The 24,387-nt window shown below is 41.8% G+C and overlaps 1 protein-coding gene across 2 annotated transcripts in view; it reads left to right on the plus strand.

Annotated features, from left to right (window-relative positions):
• LOC309846444 (ADAMTS-like protein 1) overlaps positions 1-24,387 on the plus strand; it is a 393,439-nt gene that overhangs the window by 226,655 nt on the left and 142,397 nt on the right. For both annotated transcript variants that reach the window (XM_082695353.1, XM_082695354.1), the window contains one exon: positions 8,468-8,678. In XM_082695353.1, the coding sequence (XP_082551479.1) occupies positions 8,468-8,678 (211 nt within the window). The remainder of the gene's footprint in view (positions 1-8,467; positions 8,679-24,387) is intronic.

The raw sequence follows: 24,387 nt of genomic DNA on the forward strand, positions 1-24,387 counted from the left end.
GAGGAAGAAAAAAAAGAAGTTGGGGTGAGGATCCAGTTAGAAAGTTCAGGTCCAGCCACCATAGTGACCCCTCACCCCGGTGACTGCACTGGACCACAGCTGAGCCCAGAACATACTGGTCTCCGCCCCACTGAAACCTCAGCTCAGACTTCCGTGAGGTTTTTAATCAGAGGAAGCAAGTGACCAGAATCACATTTTGGAAGCACTGGGCTATGGATAAGTCAGAAACTGTAGGTTATAGTGATAAATTAGGAGCTACCAGTAATAGTACAAAACCTTAAAGGGGCACCTGGTCCTAAACAATGTCACAGTTGGAAAGAGAGTTTTCTTCATCCTACCGGAGCCTTTTGAAAGCTGGCCATGCTCCATGGTGTCTGATTTATTGTTGCTTGATTGCTTTCTACCTCCTGACCTCAGAGATATCCTAAAGGAAACAGATATCTTTGGGGGACCTTAAAAAATCATAATAATGTTAGGTAGACATGTCAAGTTGAAGGGTTATGCACAAGTTTAAAGAATGTTGCTAACAAATAATTGAAATTTACATGGTGTTTCGCCTCTTAATAACTGCATCTTTAAATTTTGAATAAAGAAACAAGCCCCACTTTCCTGCAAAAACCAGGGTAGGAGAAGGTTCTTAGGGCCTAGGTTGGGGTGGGGAGAGTCTACCATTAGATACTATGTGCATTTATACCAGCAACCAACAATGAGTTGCTGGAGGCAATGGCCAGTACCTTCTCTGAAAGGGTAGGGGAGAAAAACATTGGCAACTCACATAATGAGCCCTTGTCCAAAAGAAGGCCCCAATTCCTCCTTTTATATAGCTAATACAAACACAAGCTGCTAACACATGCCAACCACTATGGGTCCTTGATTGCTCACATTATCTCTTATGGCCACATTTACAAAAAATAAACATATCCTTCAGGGGACCACACTCAGCCTTTGCCCATTTGCTGCCAAGGATCACTGCCACTTTCCCAAAATAACAACTCAGAGTATATTTGTAACCTTGGCTGCCATCAGTGTGTTGGCTTCTAGTATTGAAGAATAGATCTGACATCTTGCCATTTGTCATTTCTGAAGTTATAAGCACCAAGGATCCTAGAATTTGCATCTCAGCTCTACTCTGTACAGCTCTACTCAACATCTTTCTCCAGAAAGACAGTATAATATAATATTTAGGCTCGCGGGAGCCAGGCTTCCTGGGTTTGAATCCTGGTTTTCTTGTTTACTTGCTGTGTGACTTTGGATGAGTTACTTGACCTTTCAAAGCTTCTGTTACGTCACCCTGTAAAATGGGGGAACTTATGGTACCTTATTCATAGGGTTGATATAAGTAAGAATGAGTTCATATATGCATCCCACAACTTGCGTGAGCTTATCCCTGAGTCCAGCTAGGACCTCTGCAAGAGGAGCTGGGACAATGCAGAGCTGGGGTTTGTTAATACATGTGCTGGCCTCTGTGGGAGGGAGCACCCTCATTCTCAGCACCCATGCGTCCAGGTCTATCCATGGTAGACTTGGATGTGAAGCACGCAGCCTTGACATCTGCATAAGTATTCTGGGCTGTGACTAATTAATCATTTAACTTCTCCAGGCCTCAGCTTCTTGTTCTGAAAATGCAGAAAATAATAGCACTTCCCTCACAGGGCTGTGGATAGGATTATAAAAGAGAGCGCATTTAAAACAACTAGCACAGTACCTGACTTGTGGTATGCTCTGTATAAATGTTAGAATTACTATTGTTATCAGCAGTAATGTGTTATGTCAGCTCGACTGCTGTCATATCATGGCTTCTGGCTTGTGGCTGAGGGTCTCTACCCAGGCCAAGGCAAGGGGCTGGCCAGATGCAAGCAGAGTGACAGGCTTAGTGTGCACGAGGCTAGACGTTGGGCAGAACTCCATCACCATCAGGAAAACAAAGTAGGAATTGGGAAACCAAGGCTAAAATTTAAAATCCAATTATAAACACAGGCCTACCCAAGTACATCTGATGCTGGACAGAGGGCAGGAAGACTAATCCCAGCCTTCAGGGGCAGGAGGTAACCTCTGTCTCCAGTCTACCCTGGTCAGGAGTCAGTTGCTTGGGAGTTGGACGGGGTTCACCTTGACGCCACAGGGCTTCAGCTGTGATATGTCAGCTTCCAGAGCCTTCCCTGCAAGTAGGTTTTGATAAAAAGGACAGGAATGTGGAGAAGAAGGTCAACAATATAGTAAGGGAATGCTGGAGGACCCATAACACCCTGGCCAGGGGCCTAACCATGAAGCTAAACACCTGAAGCCTGGAAGCTGAAAGGAAACACAGTGATCCTGTTTACCATCCTCCTCATACAGAGCCACGATCTTTTCGCCAAAACCATCAGGGCAGATGTGTTTTGGAATTCAGGATTTTCTGTACTTTAGAAATATGTTAGGATTCCTGTAACATAAATTTTGCATTACCCCTAGTAAGTTCTAAGGGAAAATGCCATAATCCAACAGTCTAACATGGCTGCAGTAAAATGTATAAATATTTACACCAAGTGGTATGCAACCTACGAAAGCATCATGTCATTTCGGGTCCAGTGCTGTCATGAAATACCTTGCAGCAGACTAAAGAAAACTTTGTGGTGGTCAGGGCTTTGGGGACTTTGGAATTGCTGCTGGTGGTCGGTCACTCAGCGATCACAGCTGCAATGGTTGACCAAACAAGCGTTGAAAGCAAAGACGCACACCCAGTTCACTGGGTGTGGGGGTCACAGCAACGTACTGGTTTCCCAGGGCTGCCATAACCCAGCACCCAGCACCACGAACAAGGTGACCTAAAACAATAGAAATGCAGTCTCTCACAGTTCTGGCATGAAGATGTCAGCAGGGCCATGCTCCTTCTGAAACTGTGAGGGTGAATCCCTCCTTGCCTCTTCTAGCTTCTGGTGTCCGCCAGCCATCTTTGACACCCCTTGGCTTGGAGATGTAGCTCTACAGTCTCTGTCTCTGTCATTAGTCTCCGTGAGTATTTCTCTCCTTTCTTAATGAGAACACCATTCATAATTCACAATATATAATTTAAATAAATTTTAAAATGTTTAAATTTTTAAATTTTAAATAAATTTAATTTAAATAAAAATTTTAAAATTTTAAATAAAAATATATAATTTAAATACATTAATTAATTTAAACTTCAAAAATAAATTTTAATTTTAATTTAATTAATGGCTATTTATGTAGTATTAGTTAAAAGCCCACCCTACTCTAGTATGATTTCACCTTACCTGGTTATGTCTGTAATAACCCTATTCCAAATGAAGTTACATTCTGAGTTATTGGGGGATAGGACTCCAATGTACCTTTTAGCAGCAGTGAAGGGGAGGGGGATACAGTTGAACCCATAACAAATGCTAAACCAAAATAAATATTGCCCCATGCTCTCCTCAAGGTAACAGTCAGATTACAGCATTGAGCACAGCAAAGAAAACATTCAACAGGGAAACAGGGATAAAAGAATTGCAAACCATGTATTTGATAAAGAGCTTACCTCTGTAACATAGCAGGAACTCCTACAACTCACTAACAACAACAACAACAACAAAATCTAATAACCCAATTTAAAAATGAGCTAAACACTTGAAAGCCATTTCTCCAAAAAAGATTACCAAGAGCCAACTGAATATAGAATATTCTCCACATCACTAATCATCAAAATGCAAATCAGGGGTATCTGGGTGGCTTCATTGGTTGAGCATCTGCCTCTTGAGCCTGGCTCAGCTCATGACCTCAGAGTCATGAGATTGAGCCCCATGTCAGATTCCACGCTGGGCAGAGCCTGCTTGAGATTCTCCCCCTCTGTCCTTCCCTACCTGTTCTCTCTCTCTCTCTCTCTCTTTAAATAAATAAATAAATTTTTGAAATAATAAAATAAAATGCAATTCAAAACCACAATGAGATCATCCCCTCACCCCTGTCTGGGTGGCTAGCATCAGTAAAACAAAGGACCGCGGCATTGGCAAGGATGCGAAGAAGTTGGACCCCTTGTGCAAGCTGGTGCGGCCACTGTGGAAAACAGCATGGAGGTTCCTCGAAGAATTAAAAAGAGAGCTGCCCTATGAGGGTGTCAAAGAGATACTAGCACTCCCATGTTCACTGCAGCACTGTTCACAACAGCCAACATGGGGAAACAATTTAAATATCCTTCAGCAGGTGAATGGATAAAGAAAATGTGGTGTGTACACACAGCGAAATACTATCCAGCCTTAAAAAAGAAGTCTGCAATGGATGAACCTTGAAAGCGTTTTACTAAGAGAAAAAAGCCAGTAACAGGAGAATGAGTAACGGCATGATTCCACTTACATGTGGTATCTGAAACAGTTATACTCACAGAGTCGAAGAATGGATGATGATTGCCAGGGGCTGCAGGAAGGGTAAAATGAGGAGTCACTCATCAGTAGGCATGAAGCTCCAGTTCAGCAAGAGGAGTTCTACAACTCTGCTGTTCAGCATTGTACCTATACTCAACAATATTATGTTGTCCACTTTAAATTTTCTTAAGAGGGTCTCTTCTGTTGTGTTCTTAACACACTAGTTTTTTTTAAGTGTTGAGAATTTCTAAAGGGGACAGTGTTCATGAGACTATATAGGAGGTGAATTTTGCCAGCTGAGGGCTTCATCCCTGAGGAAGTACCATTGTCAATGAAGACATAAAGATGAGCAAAAGTGAGGGGCTCCTGGGTGGCTCAGTGGGTTAAGCCTCTGCCCTAAGCTCAGGTCATGATCTCAGGGTCCTAGGATCGAGTCCTGCATCAGGCTCTCTGCTCAGCAGGGAGCCTGCTTCCCCTCTCTCTTTGCCTACTTGTGATCTCGCTCACTCGCTCTCTGTCAAATAAATAAATAAAAATCTTAAAAAAAAAAAAAAAGTGAGCCAGGCATAGTAGGGGGGAAACCACTAATGCCCTCATCCTCCAAGCTCCTGTTCGTTCTCATCACCGGGCCTGTGAGAAAGCCAGGCCCCAGAATCCCAGGGATGGCCTCTTAAGTACCTCACAGGCTGTGAGCCACAGCCAGCCCTGCCCCCAGGCTTGCTCCTCCCTCCTGGCTTGTCACACTCCATCAAGAAACAGCCAAAGGCATAGATTGCTGGAAGGTTCTATCAGCAGCCAGCCAGACCCAAGGCTCACAAATGTAGCCCCTCTGGAGAGAAATGTGGGGGGTGGGGAGAGTCTGCTTTCCCTTTTTTTTTTTTTTTTTCTTTTGGCCTAAGTTGATTCTAATACTTTCAATAGTAAAGTACTTAATGCACAGATCGCTTCTGCTGACCTCCTCCCTTGGGTATGCAATGTCGTTTTATCATCGGTAAGCAGATAGGTCTATTTTGTGAATTTGACAAACGATGTTGAAGTGCCTTCATGGCTGCCAAATGCCTCTGCTCCAAGGTCCCAGGGACTGAATTTATGCCAGAGGTGGAGGCAGCAGTGGGGGCAGCGGGCGTGCAAGGCCTGCGCGAGGACAGGCTTTAACCTTGGACAGCGTTCACTGTGTAGGCAGCTCCTTTATGAGACACCCGTTGCAGTCACCCGCCTTGAGCCTGGTTGTTGGATTTTGTTTCACAGCCACCACGTTTTAGCATTTCACTTGTAAGTGGGGAAAAGCACCCTTTCTTGAAGCACAGAAAACACAGAGAAAAGTGTACCAATCCTGCATGTGTGACTTGGTGATTTTTCACCAGGTGGATCCAGATCTAGCACCCAGGTCAAAGAAACCTCCCAGAGTCCCTCCGCTCCAGCCCCCCTCTTCTAGCAACTGCCCCCCAAGGGTGACCCACAACCTGATTTCTAGCATCGTAGATTAGTTTTGGGTTTGGAACTTTACGTAAATGAGAGCATGGTATGAATTTTTGCTTTTGTGGCTTTCTTGCCTCAATTGTATGCTTGTAAGACTCACCTGTGTTGCTTGTCCTTATAGTTTCTTTGCACTGTCCAGTGTTCCCATATGACGATATCGTAATTTGTATTCACTCAACTATGGTTGGATATTTGGGTTGCTCCACATTGGGGCTATTCTCAGTAGCGCTGCTTGGAATATTCTTATATATGTCTTTTGGTGAACATATGCATGTTTGGAAGGGGGGGTGTGCTGTCTTCGTTGTCTATTTTTACACAACAAAGTTCTGCAAATCCTAGTAGCTCAGAACAGAAATAAATGTGTTTTTGGTTTTTTGGTTTTTTGTTTTTTTTTTTTTTTTACTTCTCACCATTTAATGAGTGAAGAATCTGGTAACGCCTTGGAAAGGCATTTCTGACTCAAGGTCTCTCATGAGGGCACCATCATCTGAAGGCTAGACTGGGTCCAGCGGATCGGCTTGCAGGTAGCTCACTCATGAGACTGGCGTGTTGGTGCCCACTGTCGGTGAGCGGCCTTAGTTCCTTTGCATGTGGACTTTCCTGAAGACTGACTGTGTATGCCCATGACCTGACAGGTAGTTTCCCCCAGAGTGAGCAAAGAGAGAGCCAAGTGGAAACGATATCCTTTTTATAATTTAGCTTTAGAGGTCACAGAGCTTTGCTTCTTCCTCATCCTATTCATTACAAGCAAGTCACCAAGTTCAGCCCAGACTCCAGGCCTCATCTTTAGAAAGGACAGGTGGCAGAGAATGTGTGGATATATTCTAAAACACAGCATTTTAAAGCTAGGCATTAACCCAAACTAGGGATCTAAAAATAAGTTTATAGGAATTCCCACAAGGATCTCAAAGAAATATATATTCAATCCAGCCTCTTCTCTTCTATTCATTGAAAATTCTGTGAATGTTTATAGGACAGTTTTCTTGGAGACAGCATAGCACAATTGAAAAGACAAAGGCTTTGGAGCCAAATACACCCAAGTCCGAATCCCAGATTCACTAGTTACTAGTTACAGGTTTGGGGCAAGTCAACCTCTTAGATTTTCAGGTTTCCTCAATTATAAAATGAGGGGAATCAATAAAGCCTATCTCGTGTTATTCTAGAGGTAATTAAATGGGATAATGGGTGTAAAGTACTTACTATGCGGGTAGGTCTCTTCCATTTGCTCACTTATTAGGAAATTATTAACCACGTGTATTCACTATGTAGAAGGGGCTATACTGAATACTGTGAGCAATACAAAGCAGATGCAGACACAGAGCTTGCCTGCAAGAGGTGTGTACTCCAGTGGGGCCCTTGACAGACAGAATAACTGTAACATAATTGAGAAAATAATCAGTGTCTGGGGCAGGTACATATCCCCTAAGCAGGTACGCATCCTTTGAACATGGATCAAATTGGGATTAGAAATGGAAGACATTTTGAAGGCTGGGCAAGGAAAGGACAAAAAGTATTCCAAATTCAGGGTAACAGCTTGAGGAAAAACAGAGCTGGAGAACCAGGGGGCATGAGTTGAGAGTAATGAGATTGTTTGCTACACCTAGGACTCAAACACAGGATAGATGAAAGGAGATCGTGGAAATAGGGGTTAGGAAGGTAGTTAAATATCGGAGTAGCAGAAAGAGTCTGATGAAAAACATTAAGGCCCAAGATTTTTAAGCCAATTTTCAAGGCTAGCTACAAAAGCCAAGAGGGCCTAGCTACTGAAGGATCTACTCGCCATGCTTTTCTTGGCTGACTTCTGTTCGTAGGAATTTTGTGCCTCATATTGTAAATAGAACTTTCCAAATCTGATCATTAAAGAACACTTCCTACTCCGAGCCCAAAAACCTGGGCTTTTTCCTTATCATTCCCATTTTGGAGGCTGCATCAACCGAGAAATGGAGTGGAATTGTTTTTATAGGCCTTCAGCTCACTATAAATGAGCTTCTCAAGACTTGGCTGTTTGGAATGGCCAATTATGCACTCAGCTCCTCTGTGTGTATTTGACTTCTCCTTCCAGATAATGAGCCATTCTCTCCACTTATTTCCCCTCAAGAAGACTGATCTCTTTAGCAACTTTACTTTTGTTACATTCTCCAGTCCAGGGCAGTGATGATATTTATACATAAGACAGAGACATTTCTATGCTATGTTGGAAGTTTGAAGGAAGTGGGAGCCAATGACCTTTCGCTTTGAAGCCAAAGAAAAACAAGCACAAATTCTTCCATCTTGTTAAGAATGGGGACCAGACAGATTAGCAAAAAAGGCTGTTCCATACACAGTGCCCAAAGCCTTTCTGCGCTCAAACCTGTGTTATTTCTAGCATATCACTTTATTTTGATGAAGTTTGTATATTTCACCCCAATAGACATGGTTGTAACCATTCTTGGTGATTTCCATTTTATCACCCTCTTTGTTTATTCAAAATGGATTCTAGAGCCTGTAGGAGTGGATGTGTTCTAGGCTTGGGATAGAATTCCTCACCAATCTTGTGCTGGAATTTCCCACCTTCCCAGGTATGTATTTTTACTCAATTGGCAACACTTGATGTCATGATGTTCTCTGCACGGGTCCTAAGGATGTCCTCGTCCTCTGTGGTTTTTCCCCAGGTGGGAAATTGGCAAGTGGAGTCCATGCAGTCTTACCTGTGGGGTTGGCCTGCAGACCAGAGATGTCTTCTGCTCCCACCTGCTTTCCAGAGAGATGAATGAAACCGTAATCCTGGCTGATGAACTGTGTCGTCAGCCCAAGCCCAGCACGGTGCAAGCTTGTAACCGCTTCAACTGCCCCCCTGCCTGGTACCCTACACAGTGGCAGCCGGTGAGTTCTGGAGTTACCTGATAGTGGAATTTGTGTATACAACTCTGATTCAGGGCAAGGGACACTGTCTTCAAGGAGCTCTGTCCCATTGAAGGAATGTCCAAAGTCTGTTCCTCCCTCCCTTCTTAGTACTCTCTCAACCTTATTCAAATCCAGATATTTTCACTATAAATACTGTGCTCTGTCTATGGTTCCACACCAGTGGAACCAAAAGCAATTCAAGACCCATCTGTTAAACTGAGAATATTCATAACAAGTTTTTACCAAACTAAGAAAACATTTTTAAAAAAATAAGGACAGTGTGGTTGGTTTTCCACAAAGCTGAATTGGTTCTGAATTTGTGCCCTCTCTAGTTTTTTTCTGTTCTAAAATTCCAAGAGGCCAGGGTACTAGGGAATGACTTTTCTTTTTTTTTCTTTTAAATAGAATTATTTACCAAAATAACAGATTAGAAGTCAAATCAATTCCAGAATTTTTAAAATTTTCCTGGTCTTATGAATTCCAAAACTCTAGGGAGTATTGTTTCAAAGCAGGGGTTGTCAAACTTCAGCCCAAAACCAGATCCATCTCACAAGCAGTTACTGTAAATGAATTTTTATTTGAACCAAGCCATGCCCATTCTTTTATGTATTGTCCATGGCTGCTTTGGCACTGGAGAGGCAGAACAACATGGTTGTGACAGAGACCATTTAATCTATAATACCTAAGATATTTACTCTGTCCTTTCACAGAAAAACTTTGCTGACCCACCCCCAATGTATTGACCTATGTATTATTGACCTATGTATTAATAATTAATAATAATATATATAATTATAATTAATAATTAATAATGACCTATGTATTATTATATAGTAATAATACAAACACAACTATTTTACCATAACATTCTATCTAAAATTAATGTGTGTTTGTCAAGCTTCAGTTAAGTAATTTTTTGCATACCTTTAAAAAACAGAAGTTTTAGATTATTTGGATAGAACCTTATTTTGCATCTGCTCTTTATGCGGATGTCCATACGGTGATAATAATGGTCACAAAAAGTAAGCCTGGAAGGTGAGGGGGACATGCATCCCAGTTTATCCCAGTTTTACTAAAATGGTTTTTCAAAATTATCCCAATTGGGGTTCCTGGGTGGCTCAGTCAGTTAGGCGCCCAACTCTTGGTTTCAGCTTAGGTCATGATGTCATGGGTCATGGGATCAAGCCCCCCTATCTAGCCCCACATGAAGCTCCATGCTCAGCAATGAGTCTGCTTAAATATTCTCTCCCCCTGCCCCTGCCCCCCCTCACTCTTTTCCTCTTTCTCTAAAAGTATATAAATCTTTAAAAAATTATTAAGCATCTCAACTAAAATGATAAAGTACATGGTTATCCAACTGAGGAGAGAGCATAGCAGCTTACACACCCTTGCCTTAGTGCTGAGAGAGGGCTGCCATTTCTAGACCGCCATGCATCAGAGGATGCTTTTCCACTATCACTTGACAGAGACCCTTCCTTCTCTCTGCCCATTTGGGACGATGATTTAGTAAAGCGCTCAATGAATCAAAGAGTAATCAGTGAGCAAAACTCTAAAATATAAAGCATCTGGAAAGAGATTTTGACTATTTCCTTTTAGAGTTTAAATATATATGGAGCTAAACTCATAAATACCATGTTACTATGTGATGGTTTGTGGAAATCAAGAGGATGTTACATATTTTGAATGCCTATGTACCAGTGTTCTGTTTAGAAATATTATTACATACCTAACTAAAGTTAATCCTCTCAACGACCAGTGAAAGTAGGTCTTATTGTCTTCATTTTAGGTTTAAGGGAACTGAGGCTCATACAGGTAGCAAATTCAAGGTTGGCTATCAACCCAGCTTTATGCAATCCTTTCCCCTATACCTCATTGTTTGAGACTACTATGGTTGAAAGAGCCATCAGGGATTATGTATGAGTCCCCTTGTTCTACACATGATGTAACTGCAGCCTTGATATGGCCTTGCCAAGATCATAAAGCCTGGTTGAGACCCCAGGTCTCCTGGTTCTAGTATTTTTATACTGTTAGCTTTAACTAGAATGAAACCCTGACCTCAAACTGCACCACTAACTAATGCCAATGCTAAGACAAGACCGGGACTCAATCTCCAGTATTAAGTCTCTATTAGGTCCATAGAAAGTTCTGGATAAAATGTTTATTGAATGACAAAATGAATGACTAGATAAAGAATACTGGCCCACAAGCCCTGAAAGTTCTGACTTTATATGTTCTATAATATGTCTTATGGTTATGGATTCTAATATTGACCTAGCAGTGAATCTCAATGAAACACCAACCTCTTTTATTTTTTAGGATTTCATTCACTCATTCATTCATGAGAGAGAGAGAGAGAGAGAGAACATGCAAGAGCAGGGAGAGGAGCACAGGAGGAGAGAGAGAGAGGATCTGAAGCAGACTCTCCACTGAGCACAGAGCCCGATGATGCAGGGCTCAACATCAAAATTACGAGATCGTGACCTGAGCCAAAACCAATTTGGGATGGTTAACCAATTGAGCTAGGGTGCCCCCCCCCCCCGCAACCTCTTTTTAATAGCCATATGTGTTGCTGAATAATGGCAGTGACCTATGACTTTTTTTCCTTCACTTTTTAGAACACATCTCTATACATGATTTCTTTGGGTCCTATTGCCACCACCACTACCGCCATGCCCAGTATCCACATTTAATACAGTGGATTTCCAAAAAGTCCATTATTCTTCCATTTTCCGCTTCTTAGGCCTGTTAAGACACAAATTTTTTTGAAAACTTTTTCTACTTTCTTCTGTTAGGGAGAGGCCCTTTGGGGTTGAGTCAGATTTAAGTCCATTTTTCAGATCAGGAAACTAATAGAAAACAGCCCTTTGAAGTCCATCCAGTGAGCTACTAACTACACTTTATTAAGATCTTTCAAAAGTATCTTCTTTACACGTAATACATAGTAATTGTGAAATATATTCTAACATAACAAGAAATAAGGAACATAGAAAGTGAAAGTCACCAGTGATTCTGTCCTCTAGAGAAATCCCCTGTAGGCATGTAGTGTATAGGATCTGTTTTTAGGAGTCCTTGGTCATTTTTAGGCATCTTTCTAAACCTAGAAAAAACAACAGACTGTTCTTACATGATTTCCTAGAATAGTACTTCTTTAGTTAAGCTTTGTTAGATAAAATCAGCTAACATTGATCACTTGGTAAAGGAAAGGAAGTCCTTGTTTATGCCATATGGTGAAATAAGTCAGAAGTAACCTGGGGAGCTCCAAGGTGATTGGCCATTGTCTTAGGACCCCCCTTAAGTAAAAAGACACCAGCTGTTGACCTTGCATTTGCCTGATTAGCCCTCTGGTTCCTTGGTAGTCCTTCTTAGAACAAGGGAACCTGTTGTGCATTCATGTGCTCTTTTTTTTTTTTTAATTTATTTTCAACATAACAGTATTCATTGTCTTTTGCACCACACCCTCTCCAATACCCACCACCTGGTTCCCCCAACCTCCCACCCCTTTTCTATTTAGATTTACTAGAGGATAGTGTTGAGGTCTCTAATCCTTCCACACCCACCTAAAGCCTTTCTTCATATGAAAGAAAAACAGATGTAGTGTCAACTTTCATTCAAAGGATGACATAATAACGTGATGAACATTAACTTTTGAGGGGAGAAACTCCTTCTCCTTGCTCTTTGAATACTAGACTACCACTGACTTCATGTGTACACTTTTCTTCCTGGGGAAAAAAAAAAGCACAAATTCCATGAACTGTCATTTTCCAGGAAAAAAGTACAATGTCCTTTGTCTTTTGTAGAGCATTTGCCTGACAACTGGCAAGTGGCCAATAGTCACCCATTCTGCAGGTCTGGAGAGGACTAGCATGCAGTCCAGGTACATATGTTAAAATTTTATTTTAAGAAACAAGTAGAAGGGAAACAAAAATCTAATTCTAGCTTTTGCTTAGGGGGCCTTCTTTATTTCAGTTCAGTGACTTAATGCTGCATCCCTTGTTTTTTTTCCTCTGGCTTTGTGTAAACGACTCATTTATCTTTATCAATTTTGCTTTAATACCCTGTTGGTCTGTGTTTAGTTTTGAAACATATATTTAGTGCATAAGTGTCCTGAATCTTCTCTAACTTATTAAATACACCCATCACCATCATCATCATCATCATCATCATCATCATCATCGCCTTTGGTGTTGGCTATGTGTTGCTTTATATACACCACACAAGGGATCATATCCTGCTGGTGTGTTACAGCACCATGATTGAGAACCACTGTGATACACACCATAAGTCCATCTGAGACACTTTGATCATGACAGTATTCTGCTAGGGAATTTTTCAGTTACATTCCATTGCCATATAGTAAAGCCAGATGCCTTAGTCAAGGCCTTCATCCCTCAGCACATCTGCTCCTGCCCATCCCCTACCATGCTTCTTCCACCCCTGTTTGTACATTCCTGTTTTCCCATGCTTCCCCTGCCCACAGGCAGTTCCCCTCCCCTCTGCTTGTCCAACTGGGTGGGAGTCCCACCTTCTCTACCAGGGCTCCTCTGCTCTTCTCCTGCACGGAAGTGACATGATGTTCATGGTCAGTGCTGCGCATTGACCAGTCACATACTACCTTACCTGGATGGGCACTTTCCTGTGACTTCTGAGTTAGGCCATAAGGTTGATGGGACAAAGACCAAGTGTCAGCATAGAGCTTAGCACTGAAAAGTTCCATGGCAAGACTGCAGTCTATTTGTTGAGCATTTACCCATTTCAGGACCCTCTCTCTCTTTTTTTATAAGATTTTATTTATTTATTTGACAAAGAGATCACAAGTAGGTAGAGAGGCAGGTGGGGGTAGGGGAAGTAGGCTCCCTGCTGAGCAGAGAGCCCAATTCGGGGCTCAATCCCAGAACCCTGATATAACCTGAGCAAGAGGCAGAGGCTTAAGCAACTGAGCCACCCAGGGGCCCTAGGACCTTCTCTTTTTAATAAGAGCAGCACTTACTGTGTTTCAAGCACAGTTCTAGGCACTTTACAGATTTAACTCATTGAATCCTCATTATCCTTTGTGACCATTACTACTGTCTTCCCCATTCCACAGATGAGGGGGTGTAGAGACCTGTGACGTTAGCACCAATTCCAACTTTATATAGTGTATATAGTGGAACTCTTTCTACTGTTCTCACATTTTCTTTTCTAATCCCTAAAGCAACCCTTCAAGGAAACAAGGCTCAGAGAGGCTGTCCTTGTCCTGGGTCACAAGCAAAGGGGTCTTGTAGGCTTCAAAACCCCTTCTCTTCTCCACTGTGCAATTCAACTGCCCTGAGACCTCTTTACCATCTTCTCCAAAGTATTAAATTGTGGCAAAATCTGACACCAGTCTAAAAGCCAGCAATTTACATTAAAAGTCACTATTTGTTGCCTTATCCAGGGCAGTTAATCTGTACAAGTTTTTGTTGCTGCTATAACAAATTATCACACATTTAGTGGCTTACTACAATGTGAATTTACTATCTTACAGCTTTGGAGGTCAGAAGTCTGAAATCAGTTTCACTTTGCTAAAATCAAGGGGTTGGCAGGCCCACATTCCTTCCAGAGGCTCTAGGGGAGAATCCATTACCTTGTCTCTTCCAGCTTCTAGAGGCTGCTGCTTCCTTGGCTCATGCCCCTCTTCCAACTTCAAAGCACTTCACTCCAACCTCTGATTCTGTCCTTTCTCTCTGATTCTGCCCTCCTTCTGCCCTCTTATAAGGACCATTATGATGACACTGAGCCCACCTGGATAATTCAGGCAACCTCTCCATCTTCAAAAGCCTTAATCACATCTGCTAAGTTGCTTTTATGATGTAAAATAACATTTTCACAGGTTCCAGAGATGAGGACACAGATATCATTGCTCAGCCTACTATGGTCTGTACTTAGATTACGGACTGACCAAGCATTAATTTCTATTGGCACAAGATCCTTGAGATTAAAATCTGCCTCCAACTATCACTCTGCTCACCGCTTTCTGTGAGCTTCATATGCCTCAGTCTTTCTTTATTAATTTTTACTCTAAAAAAATATTGAAAAGAGAAAAGAGATAGATGCTCGAAGGGTTAATTGAAATGAATTAGAGAGTCCACTCTGAAGCACAATTTATATTTCTCTATATTACACATGTTTTATGATCATGATTGTGTCCACCCAACTGTGCACACATATTGCACACATCTGTGCAGAAACTGAAACAATCACCATGGCCCCTGTTTTCTCCCTTCCTTAAAACTGTGATTATGCGGTCATTTCCCTATAATTTTTTTTTTTAAATCAGGGTTACAATACAAAATGCCTACAGTGTAGCTATATAAAAAGATATATGTGAGAAGAGTCCCTGCTGGCTAAATGAAGAAAAAAGAGGAATTTTAATGACAACTACAAATGCTTGAGAATTCATTTTTTTCATTTTTTAGATTAAAACACACACACACACACACACACACACACACACACACAGAAAAGAATGATTTTGGTCTGGATTTGAGGGCTGAAGCCTGGCTGAAAAAATCAATTGAGTCATCAGTTTTGTTACATTCCAGTGACTAAAATATAAATCCTCATAATTTAGAAACCATGCTTATTTAACATGTTGTTTCCAGGAGGAAAAAAAAAAAAACCTATTAAGATATTTGTCTCATTTTTGGTAGTTGTTTTATAAGAAAATGGACCCTTGATCCTTTAGAGCCAACAATAAATGTAAGCAAAACAGAGATTAGAAGTAAAATTTCATATGTGCAGTGTTTTCATTTTTATTTATTTAGCAGAACATTCTTTGTAATAATTGCCCTGGATTTTAGTGGTTGTGCTATCCCATGCTTCATATAGTAACAGAATATTAAACCCAGAAGATAAACTGTATTTCTAGGCAATTCTAATCTACAGAATGGTTGGGGTAGAAATTTTGTCCTTTAATCATTTTGAGTGAGATTCCAGTCCTTGTTTTCTTTATTTCTCTGAGCCCTAATCACCGTGTCTCAGTTTGACCTCTGTTGTATACCAAGCACTGTCTCTCGAACCTCTCAGTCTCACATATCACAAAGTTACCTCAAATTCTAAAGGTCTAACACCAAGCTACCCACCACCTTTGCAGGAGACCCAGTCTTCCTTCCTGGGTCATACCACCTTCTAGAATGTTCTCTAGCCCATTCCTGTGGTTCCAGTCCTCACAGTGAACCAAACCATTACAAATAGCCTTTTACTTGTGTCCCCCGCATTGTTTTATTTCTCATCCATTGTGCCCCAAGCTGGTATCAATGGTTCTTTACGCCCTCTGTTGAGCCTTTAAAATATTAACATGTGCTGAGGGCCCCCAAATAGATGGTATGGAGTGTTATTTAGACTCAGTGGACTGGGAGGCCTTTCTCTGTGGTACACCTGTTAATATCTCACAGGGCAGTACTCTCTAGAACCCATCAGCCTTCGTTACCTGAATCAATTTCTACAAACTGGATCATGTTACCCCTACTTTAAAATCCTTAATGACACCCTATGGTCTTAAGATTTTGTCCGGATATGCCCAAGACCCTTCAGTTTGCCCCCCATGGCGTGGGACACCCCTACCTCTGTAGAGCCTTCCCTGATTTTCCATAAAGACTTAGTTGCCTCTCCTCCGTATTCCCTCTTTTATAAAACTGATCACATTCGATAATTTTCCCCCTCACTAGACTGTAACTATCTGAGGCTTAGTAACCAATTTTTAGTCATCTTAAACTCCCAACACCTAATAGGGTACCTGGCTCTCAGCAAGTACTCAGTAAGTGTTTGATGAAACAATGAATGAGTGAATGAAGAAAGGAATGCAATGAGTTAAAAATTACAAACTGAACATGTTATGTTGAAACTAAAAAGGTGACCTTAGGAAGAACATAAATGTCACTTTGTGTTGGGCTCAAAAATATGACTTGAGTGACCAAGGAAATGAACTCAGCATTCAGTAAATGAAGCCACCCAGATGAAACCAAAGGTGTCAAGACAGGCAGAATTTTTTAGTGTGTTGATCATGGGAAAGTCTTTTAAAAATACAAGGCACTTTAGGCTGCTGTAATTGTGTATAGAAACATAACTTTTAGGGGCACCTGGGTGACTTGGTTGGTTAAGCAACCAACTCTTGGTTTGGCTCAGGTCATGATCTCAAGGTCATAAGATCAAGCCCAATGTGGGGCTCCACACTTAGCACAGAGTCTGCTTGGGACTCTCTCTCCCTCTGCCCCTCCCCTCTCAAGATAAATGAATCATTAAAAAAGAGTTACATTCCTTTTTTTTAATTAAGATTTTATTTATTTATTTGACAGACAGAGATCACAAGTAGGCAGAGAGGTAGGCAGAGAGAGAGATGGGGAAGCAGGCTCCCTGAGGAGCAGAGAGCTCAATGCGGGGCTCAAGCCCAGGACCCTGAGATCATGACCTGAACTGAAGGCAGAAGCTTAACCCACTGAGCCACCCAGGAGCCCAAGAAATGAAACTTTTAAGTGCTCCCCTTATTGTAAATTTTTTACTTTCTTATAAAAGTAACGAATCTATGACCTTATTATCATAAAACACATATGATGGCAAAGATAAGCAACAAAATATTGTTTTTTGTTATTTATTCGATTTATGGCACATATTTAAAAATAATACCCCTTACTAGAGCTCTACCTCTTATACCACAATTTCATTTTAAATGATTCATAAAGGCAAACATTTTTCATTTAGTTTTATTAAATTTCTCTTGATGTTCTCTTTAAAATTTTCTTTTTGCCTCCTGCTTCTCACTTCAGAACTATCAGCCTTGTCAGACAATCTCAACCTGTTCACAAAGTTGTCACAGACTTTGGAAACTTTATTATTTGAAATTTTATCTATGGTTTTTAAGAATTTCTAACAATGCCGTTTCAACAATGTAAACACACCAAGAAAACTTTTTTTTTAATTAACATATAGTGTATTATTTATTTCAGGGGTACAGGTCTGTGATTCATCAGTCTTACACAATTCACAGCACTCACTATAGCACATACCCTCCCCAGTATCCATTCCCTGCCACCCCATCCTTCTCACCCTGTCTCCTCCGGCAACCCTCAGTTTGTTTCCTGGGATTAAGAGTCTCTTATGGTTTGTCTCCCTCTCTGGTTTCATCTTGTTTCATTTTTCCCTCTTTTCCCCTATGATCCTCCATCTTGTTTCTCAAATTATCTTTCTCTGATTGACTTATTTCACTTAGAATAATACCTTCTAGTTCCATCCACGTCATTGCAAATGGCAAGATTTTGTGGGTTTTGATGGCTGCATAGTATTCCATTGTGTATATACACCACATCTTCTTCATCCATTCATCTGTTAATGGACATCTGGGCTCTTTCCATAGTTTGGCTATTGTGGACATTGTTGCTATAAACAGAGAGGTGCAGGTGCCCCTTCGGATCACTACATTTGTATCTTTGGGGCAAATACCCAGTAGCGCAGTTGTTGGGTCATAGGGTAGCTCTATACTCAACTTTTTGAGGAAACTCTGTACTGGTTTCCAAAGTGGCTGCACCAGCTTGCATTCCCACCAATAGTGTAGAAGGGTTCCCCTTTCTCCAAGAAAACTTTCTGGGCAAAGATGAAACAAATGTTTAAGAGCAAACTCCCTGATAATATTAATATCTTATCTAGAGAGTTGTCTACCATACCTGGAGGGTCATAGCACCCAGCAGCGCCCACATGGCATCTGGCTAAAACCCACTGCCAACTTACTTAGAAGAAGCTTCTGGTTAATGATAAGACAGCTTGATAAAAGGTGGATGTTCAGCCCATCAGCTGGATGTTTGTGTCACATCTTTTAAACATCTGGGGGATTTGGGGATCTTTTGTTCATCCAATCATCAATTCAACAAGCATTTATGAAGTGCATGCTCTTTGCCAGATGCTACGCTAGACACTGGGGAATAGAAAGAGGAGTGCATTCCCTTTCATCAAAAGATGCATAATCCCGTGTGTGTGCAGGGAGGTGCTGAGGGGCAGGGCTTGGTTCGCAGACATATAAACAACTGGCCCTTATAGGAGAAATGCAGTACCCTTTCGGGTTAAGGCAGGGTGGGAGGTGACTCATTCTGTGAGCCTTTGAATGGGGCCTTCAAAGATGTCTTCAAAGTTTCCAGATAGCAAAGAGGCTAAGGACACAGCTCACAAAATGAACAAGGTGATCAAAGGCCTAGGCAGAGAAGGATCTGTATGCCAGGGAAGGGCGCATTGTTCCCATGGCAGGCCAGCAAGGAACAGTGGCTTGGCAGCTCAGCACAGGTTGGGCTCAAGCATGAGCATTCTCCCAGGCATTCTCAAGGAGTCTGAGCCTTACACCCTGGGTACTAAGAATTTCTCAGAAGTTTTCTGTGTAGTTCAAATTCCCAAACAATAAGCTGATTTTCCTTACATTTTCTTGTAGCTGTCTTGTCACCATATGGTCACAGACTCATGCATGGCACTGAGGGGACTCCCCTGAGGATCTGTCCCTTAAATCAGGTCCTATCTACCCAGGGATGACCTGGCTAGGTTCTGTTTCATGAATGGTCACCCCCCTTGGCACAATCATATTACAGCACCACCCTTTAAATAAGACCAGTGGTTTTCCTCATCCATTTCCTCAGTTTGAAAGAGAGAGAAGATTAATCTGCATTTTTCCTTATTGCCACATTCGCTGAGAGAATTAGATGAGAGAGCTCTTCTTATGAGGCTACTTGTTTGTTTGGGGAGCAATTTATTCAAATTGAAAGGAAGCCCATGTGTCTTCTTAGGTATTTAGAAAAAAGAAAAATTCAGCCATCAAGCATTGAAGAGATCTGTAGTCCTACAAACCCAACATATTAGTGAAGTGCCGAAAATGTCAGTCACCAGGTAACAGAAACTTTAAGAGCACATTCTCTATGCCTCCACAGACTCAACAGGACTCATGGGGGATTTGATTGTGAGTTATTATCAAAGGATTAGAAGAAAAGGGGTTTGATACGATTTGGGGGTTTAGGGGATAATGATTTTATGAATCAGCTATGATTTCTCTCAAAGAAAAATATACTGCATTTCCACTACAGTGTAAATGTATTTATATCCACCCCACCTAAATGTCATTTTCCTCCAGGACCAGTTATAAAATGAGCTACTGTTTAGCTCACACCCTGAATAGTTTTTTACTAGGAAAAAGAAATTGTTAATTTTAAAAGAAAAAAAAAATTAGAGAAGGCATGGAAGGAAACTAGAGCTGGAGACATCCGATCTTAAGGTCTCTTACTTGAGAGGTAACACTCTCACACTGGGGGGAAGTTTTGAATGCAATTCTCAAACACTAATATAAGCAATGAAAGAATCCAAATGCCCTTCTTCATAGAGTTAACATGATAATGGATGATAATTTCCAGAGGGATAAGAGCTATGTAAAGAGCTATTTAAAAATAAAAAATAATAAATAAACAAAAGGATAATAAATAAACAAAATGAACAAAAGGAGGCTAATAGAATAGAGACTACTTTGGCTACCCTAGTCTAGGAGGTTAAGGATGGGTTCTCCAAGCAGGTAAGAATGAAATTAAATCTGAATCATTAGAAACACTCAGCAATGAAGATGTAAGAGGAGGGTGTGCCAGGTGCGAGAAGAGCAAGTGCAAAGGCCCTGTGGGAGAAACAACACACACACACACACACACACACACACACACACAACCAGTGTGGCTGAAATATGCAGAGAAAGGGGAGACATGTATAAGATAAGATTGCAGAGGTGTGTCAGGTTCTGCTTGCTCACTCCTGGAACCGAGAACCTAGAATCATGCTTGGTATTGAATAAATTTCTGTCAAATGAATGAATGAAGTTAAAATTTAAGTAAAAGAGTCTCAAAATTCCTTCAGGGCAGAGACGAGAACATGTAAGTGCTTTGCTGGTCAGGGTTCCAGGAGTTTGGATTTTATTCTAATCACAAGGGAAAGTCATCAAATGCTGTTAAACATAGGAATTAGATGATCTGGTAAATGCTTTGAAAACATCATTCTTGCTACTGTGTGGAGAATGGACTATAGATATGCTGAATGTTTTCCATTGCTCTGGTAGATCCACTCTACCTTCCCCACCTGTGTCTCAGGAGGCTGACCATATAGACTCTACCTTCTGGCTTCTAATTGTGTTCAACCAATGGCATTTTCAGCAGGCTGTCAGGAGAGAGGCTGTCTTCAGACGGAGTACACCATCCATATCCCGCTAGGACCTAGCTGAGAAAACTAGAGACTGGTTAGGAAGCTCTGTAGTCGTCTAAGCAAGAGCTGATGATATCTTAATTTCTTATATGTTGTGGAGGTAAATCTTATTGATTTTGAGGGACATCTGAATGTATTTGCTCATGAATTGACTATCAGGGAAGAGGTGGTGAGAAAAAGGAAACTCTCAAGACCTTCCCTACGTTTCTGTCTTGCCTATGGCACCATCCAATAGAGGGGAAAGACAGAGGAGGGCAGATCTGGGGCAAGGATGGAAGGGCAAGTTCAAAAGTTCCATTTCGGACGTATTTGGGTCAAGATGCCTGTTTGTATTTAAGTGGACATGTCGAGTAGGCGGAGGGGAGAAGTTGGAGCTTGAGATTCAAATTTTTGACTCGCCAGCATAAACTTTGTTTTTTCCAGACTGTTACAATTTGAGCAAAATTACATTAAGTTCGTGGAAAAATTTTAATAATTCATAGAATAGAAAGAATTGCGGAGCATGGTTAGTTGTATAATGATAAAGGAGTCCCAAAGAAGGGCTGAATGCTGAAGGTCATAATTAATACGATGATAGAATAACTGGGTGGTTGGAAGTGAGGATTCAATAAAAATAAAGGGAGGCTGGACCTCAGAAGTCATGCAGGAGACTACGAAAACAAATGTAAACCCTTAGCTGTCTGTCCAACAAAAAGGCATATTTTAAGTCAATGGAACTCTTACCCACTAATTGAATTTCCCCCAACCACCAACTTCAATTCCACAAATATTTATTGAGGATTTACATTCATAGAAGACACTGTGTTAGGCAGTGTGGGTACAAAATGCATTGCAGAAGTAAAATGCTTTGAGATTTTGTTGAACTGCTACTAAACAAGAACTAAAATTAAGGTTTGCTTCTGTCATCAGTGAAAAGGCCAGGGAACCACTGAAATCAGTCAGAGAGGCTAAAGGCCTGGCCCACTCATGGCTTGAATCATTAGCTCTGAGGCTGTAGATGTGTCCTTAATTATAAACATCAGAGTCCTTGCGTCCCTTTGGATCACTACATGTGTATCTTTGGGGTAAATACCCAGTAGTGCCATTGCTAGGTCATAGGGTCTACTTTCAACTTTTTTTTTTTTTTTAAGATTTTATTTATTTGACAGAGGAGACACAGCAATAGAGGGAGCACAAGCAGGGGAACTGGGAGAGGGAGAAGCAGGCTTCCTGCTAGGCTTGGGGCTTGATCCCAGGACCCTGGGATCATTACCTGAGCTGAAGGCAGATGCTTAACCAACTGAGCCACCCAGGCACCCCTACTTTCAGCTTTTTGAGGAACCTCCATGCTGTTTTCCAGAGTGGCTGTACCAGCTTGCATTCCCATCAGTGGTGTAAAAGGGTTCCCTCACCAGCATCTGTCATTTCCTGACTAGTTAATTTTAGCCATTCTGGTTCGTGTGAGGTGGTATCTCATTGTGGTTTAGATTTGTATTTCCCTGATGCGGAGTCATGTGGAGCCCTTTTTCATGTGTCTGTTGGCCATTTGGATAGAAACTTTTTACATTTTAAATCCAAATAAAGGCTGCTCACCACTGGTTTGAATGGTCGGAAGACTCTAGGATTAAAAGCCCTAACTAGACAAAGTTGACAGTTTTTTTAACTTCATCATCTAGTAGTTCCATGACCTCAAGCCAGGCACAATGGCAGACAAAGGGCAGGTTTGCATGAGCGGCATCCAAATAACTACCAGTTCTAACAGAGGCTTTCCTGGGTTGTACGGCCACTCCATGTTTATTTTATGGCCATTGGAAATGGTGGAGGGGTGGAGAGATGGTTCATCCGGAGAGTTGGTTCTCAAAACTGGTTGCACAGAATTACTTGGGAGATTTGTTATTTTTTAATTTAAAAATCTGATGCATGGGGCCCACCTCCCAGAGTTTCTGATTTAATGGTTCTGAGATGGGATCCCTCTAGGCTTCAGTACTCTTGAAAAGCTCCCAAGTGATTTTAAAGTGCATCCAGGGTTGGGACCACTAAGAGAGGGTGACAGCTGGGCCACAGCACCATTCTGACTATATTCACTGTATCAGCCTAACCTTGACTGTGAGCACAAATCCTACTTGCATTTCCAAGTACAGTTTACTGAACACAGACACCCCACCACAGTGCACACGCGCGTGCACGCACGCGCCCACACACACACACACACACACACACACACACATTCTGAGAGGCCAGTGCCGCAGCAGGAGCTGCTCCTTCAGCAAAAACCCTCAGGTTTGTTTATCCAGGCCAACCTCCCACTGAGTCTAAGGGCAGCAGGTGGAAGCAAAAGGAGTATTCTGGAAGAAAGCAGAGTACTCCCTAGAATGTTGCCAGTAAAGCATCCCCAGCACAGAGCAGTCCTCAGTTCCTGAACTAAAAATAACAAAAAGATCCAACTAAAAATGACAGAAAACCCAAAGTCACAATGGCTTAAATAAGGGAAAAAAATATTGCCTCCTCCAAAAGTATTGCCCAGACCATCCAGGGTCCGTGTGGTGACTTCACAATCAGGAAGCTAGGCTCCTTCCATCTGCCTATCATTCTCCAAGACGGGAGGTTAAATTTTAGGCCTCATGTTCACCTTCCAGCCAACAAGAAGGAGAACAGGAAAGGGGAAATGTTACCCTCATTTTAGGGTCATCTTCCTGAAAGGGCAAACCACCCTGTCGTGAATATCTCATTGGCCAAGCCCCGAAAGGCCGAGTGCACCTCCACAGGACATCAACAAATATAGTTTGTATGCTGGGAAGTCATGTGCCCAGCTAGAATATGGGGGCTCCTTTGTTACTGCAAGGGAGTGGCCTACTGGGACAAGAGCCAGCAGTCTGGGCCTGAGAGCGCCCCCCTTTCCCTCATGCGGTGGGACTGTAACTATTAAATTACATGTAAACAATGTATTTGACTGGGGTCCCACTGAAATCCACTGACCTAAGACTATTTTCCTGTATCCTGAATTCCAATGGCTCTTGCTCCCTCCCATTGCCCTGAGAAATCGCCAGTCCTGCAAGAAGAGTGTTCCAGGGGGGGTCCTTCAGGAAACCAGGGTAGAATGGATGTTTACACTTAGAAAGGCCTGCCCTCCGTGTAGATTAATTCTTGCAGATTTACACCAATGGCAGGAGATCTCTCCTGTTCCTTGTGGAAGCTGCACAGATTACTTTCACTGAGTTGTAAATACGTTTAACACTCTATTATACTAACCCTTCAGACCAGCTGTCTTGGGGGGCTGCAAATCATAGTTGAGGGACAACTTTTTTTTTTTTAAGATTTTATTTATTTATTTGAGAGAGAGACAGTGAGAGAGAGCATGAGCGAGGAGAAGGTCAGAGAGAGAAGCAGACTCCCATGGAGCTGAGAGCCCAATGCGGGACTCGATCCCGGGACTCCGGGATCATGACCTGAGCCGAAGGCAGTCGTCCAACCAACGGAGCCACTCAGG

The sequence above is a fragment of the Mustela nivalis genome, assembly GCF_964662115.1.
Source record: "Mustela nivalis genome assembly, chromosome: 13".
NCBI lineage: Eukaryota > Metazoa > Chordata > Mammalia > Carnivora > Mustelidae > Mustela > Mustela nivalis.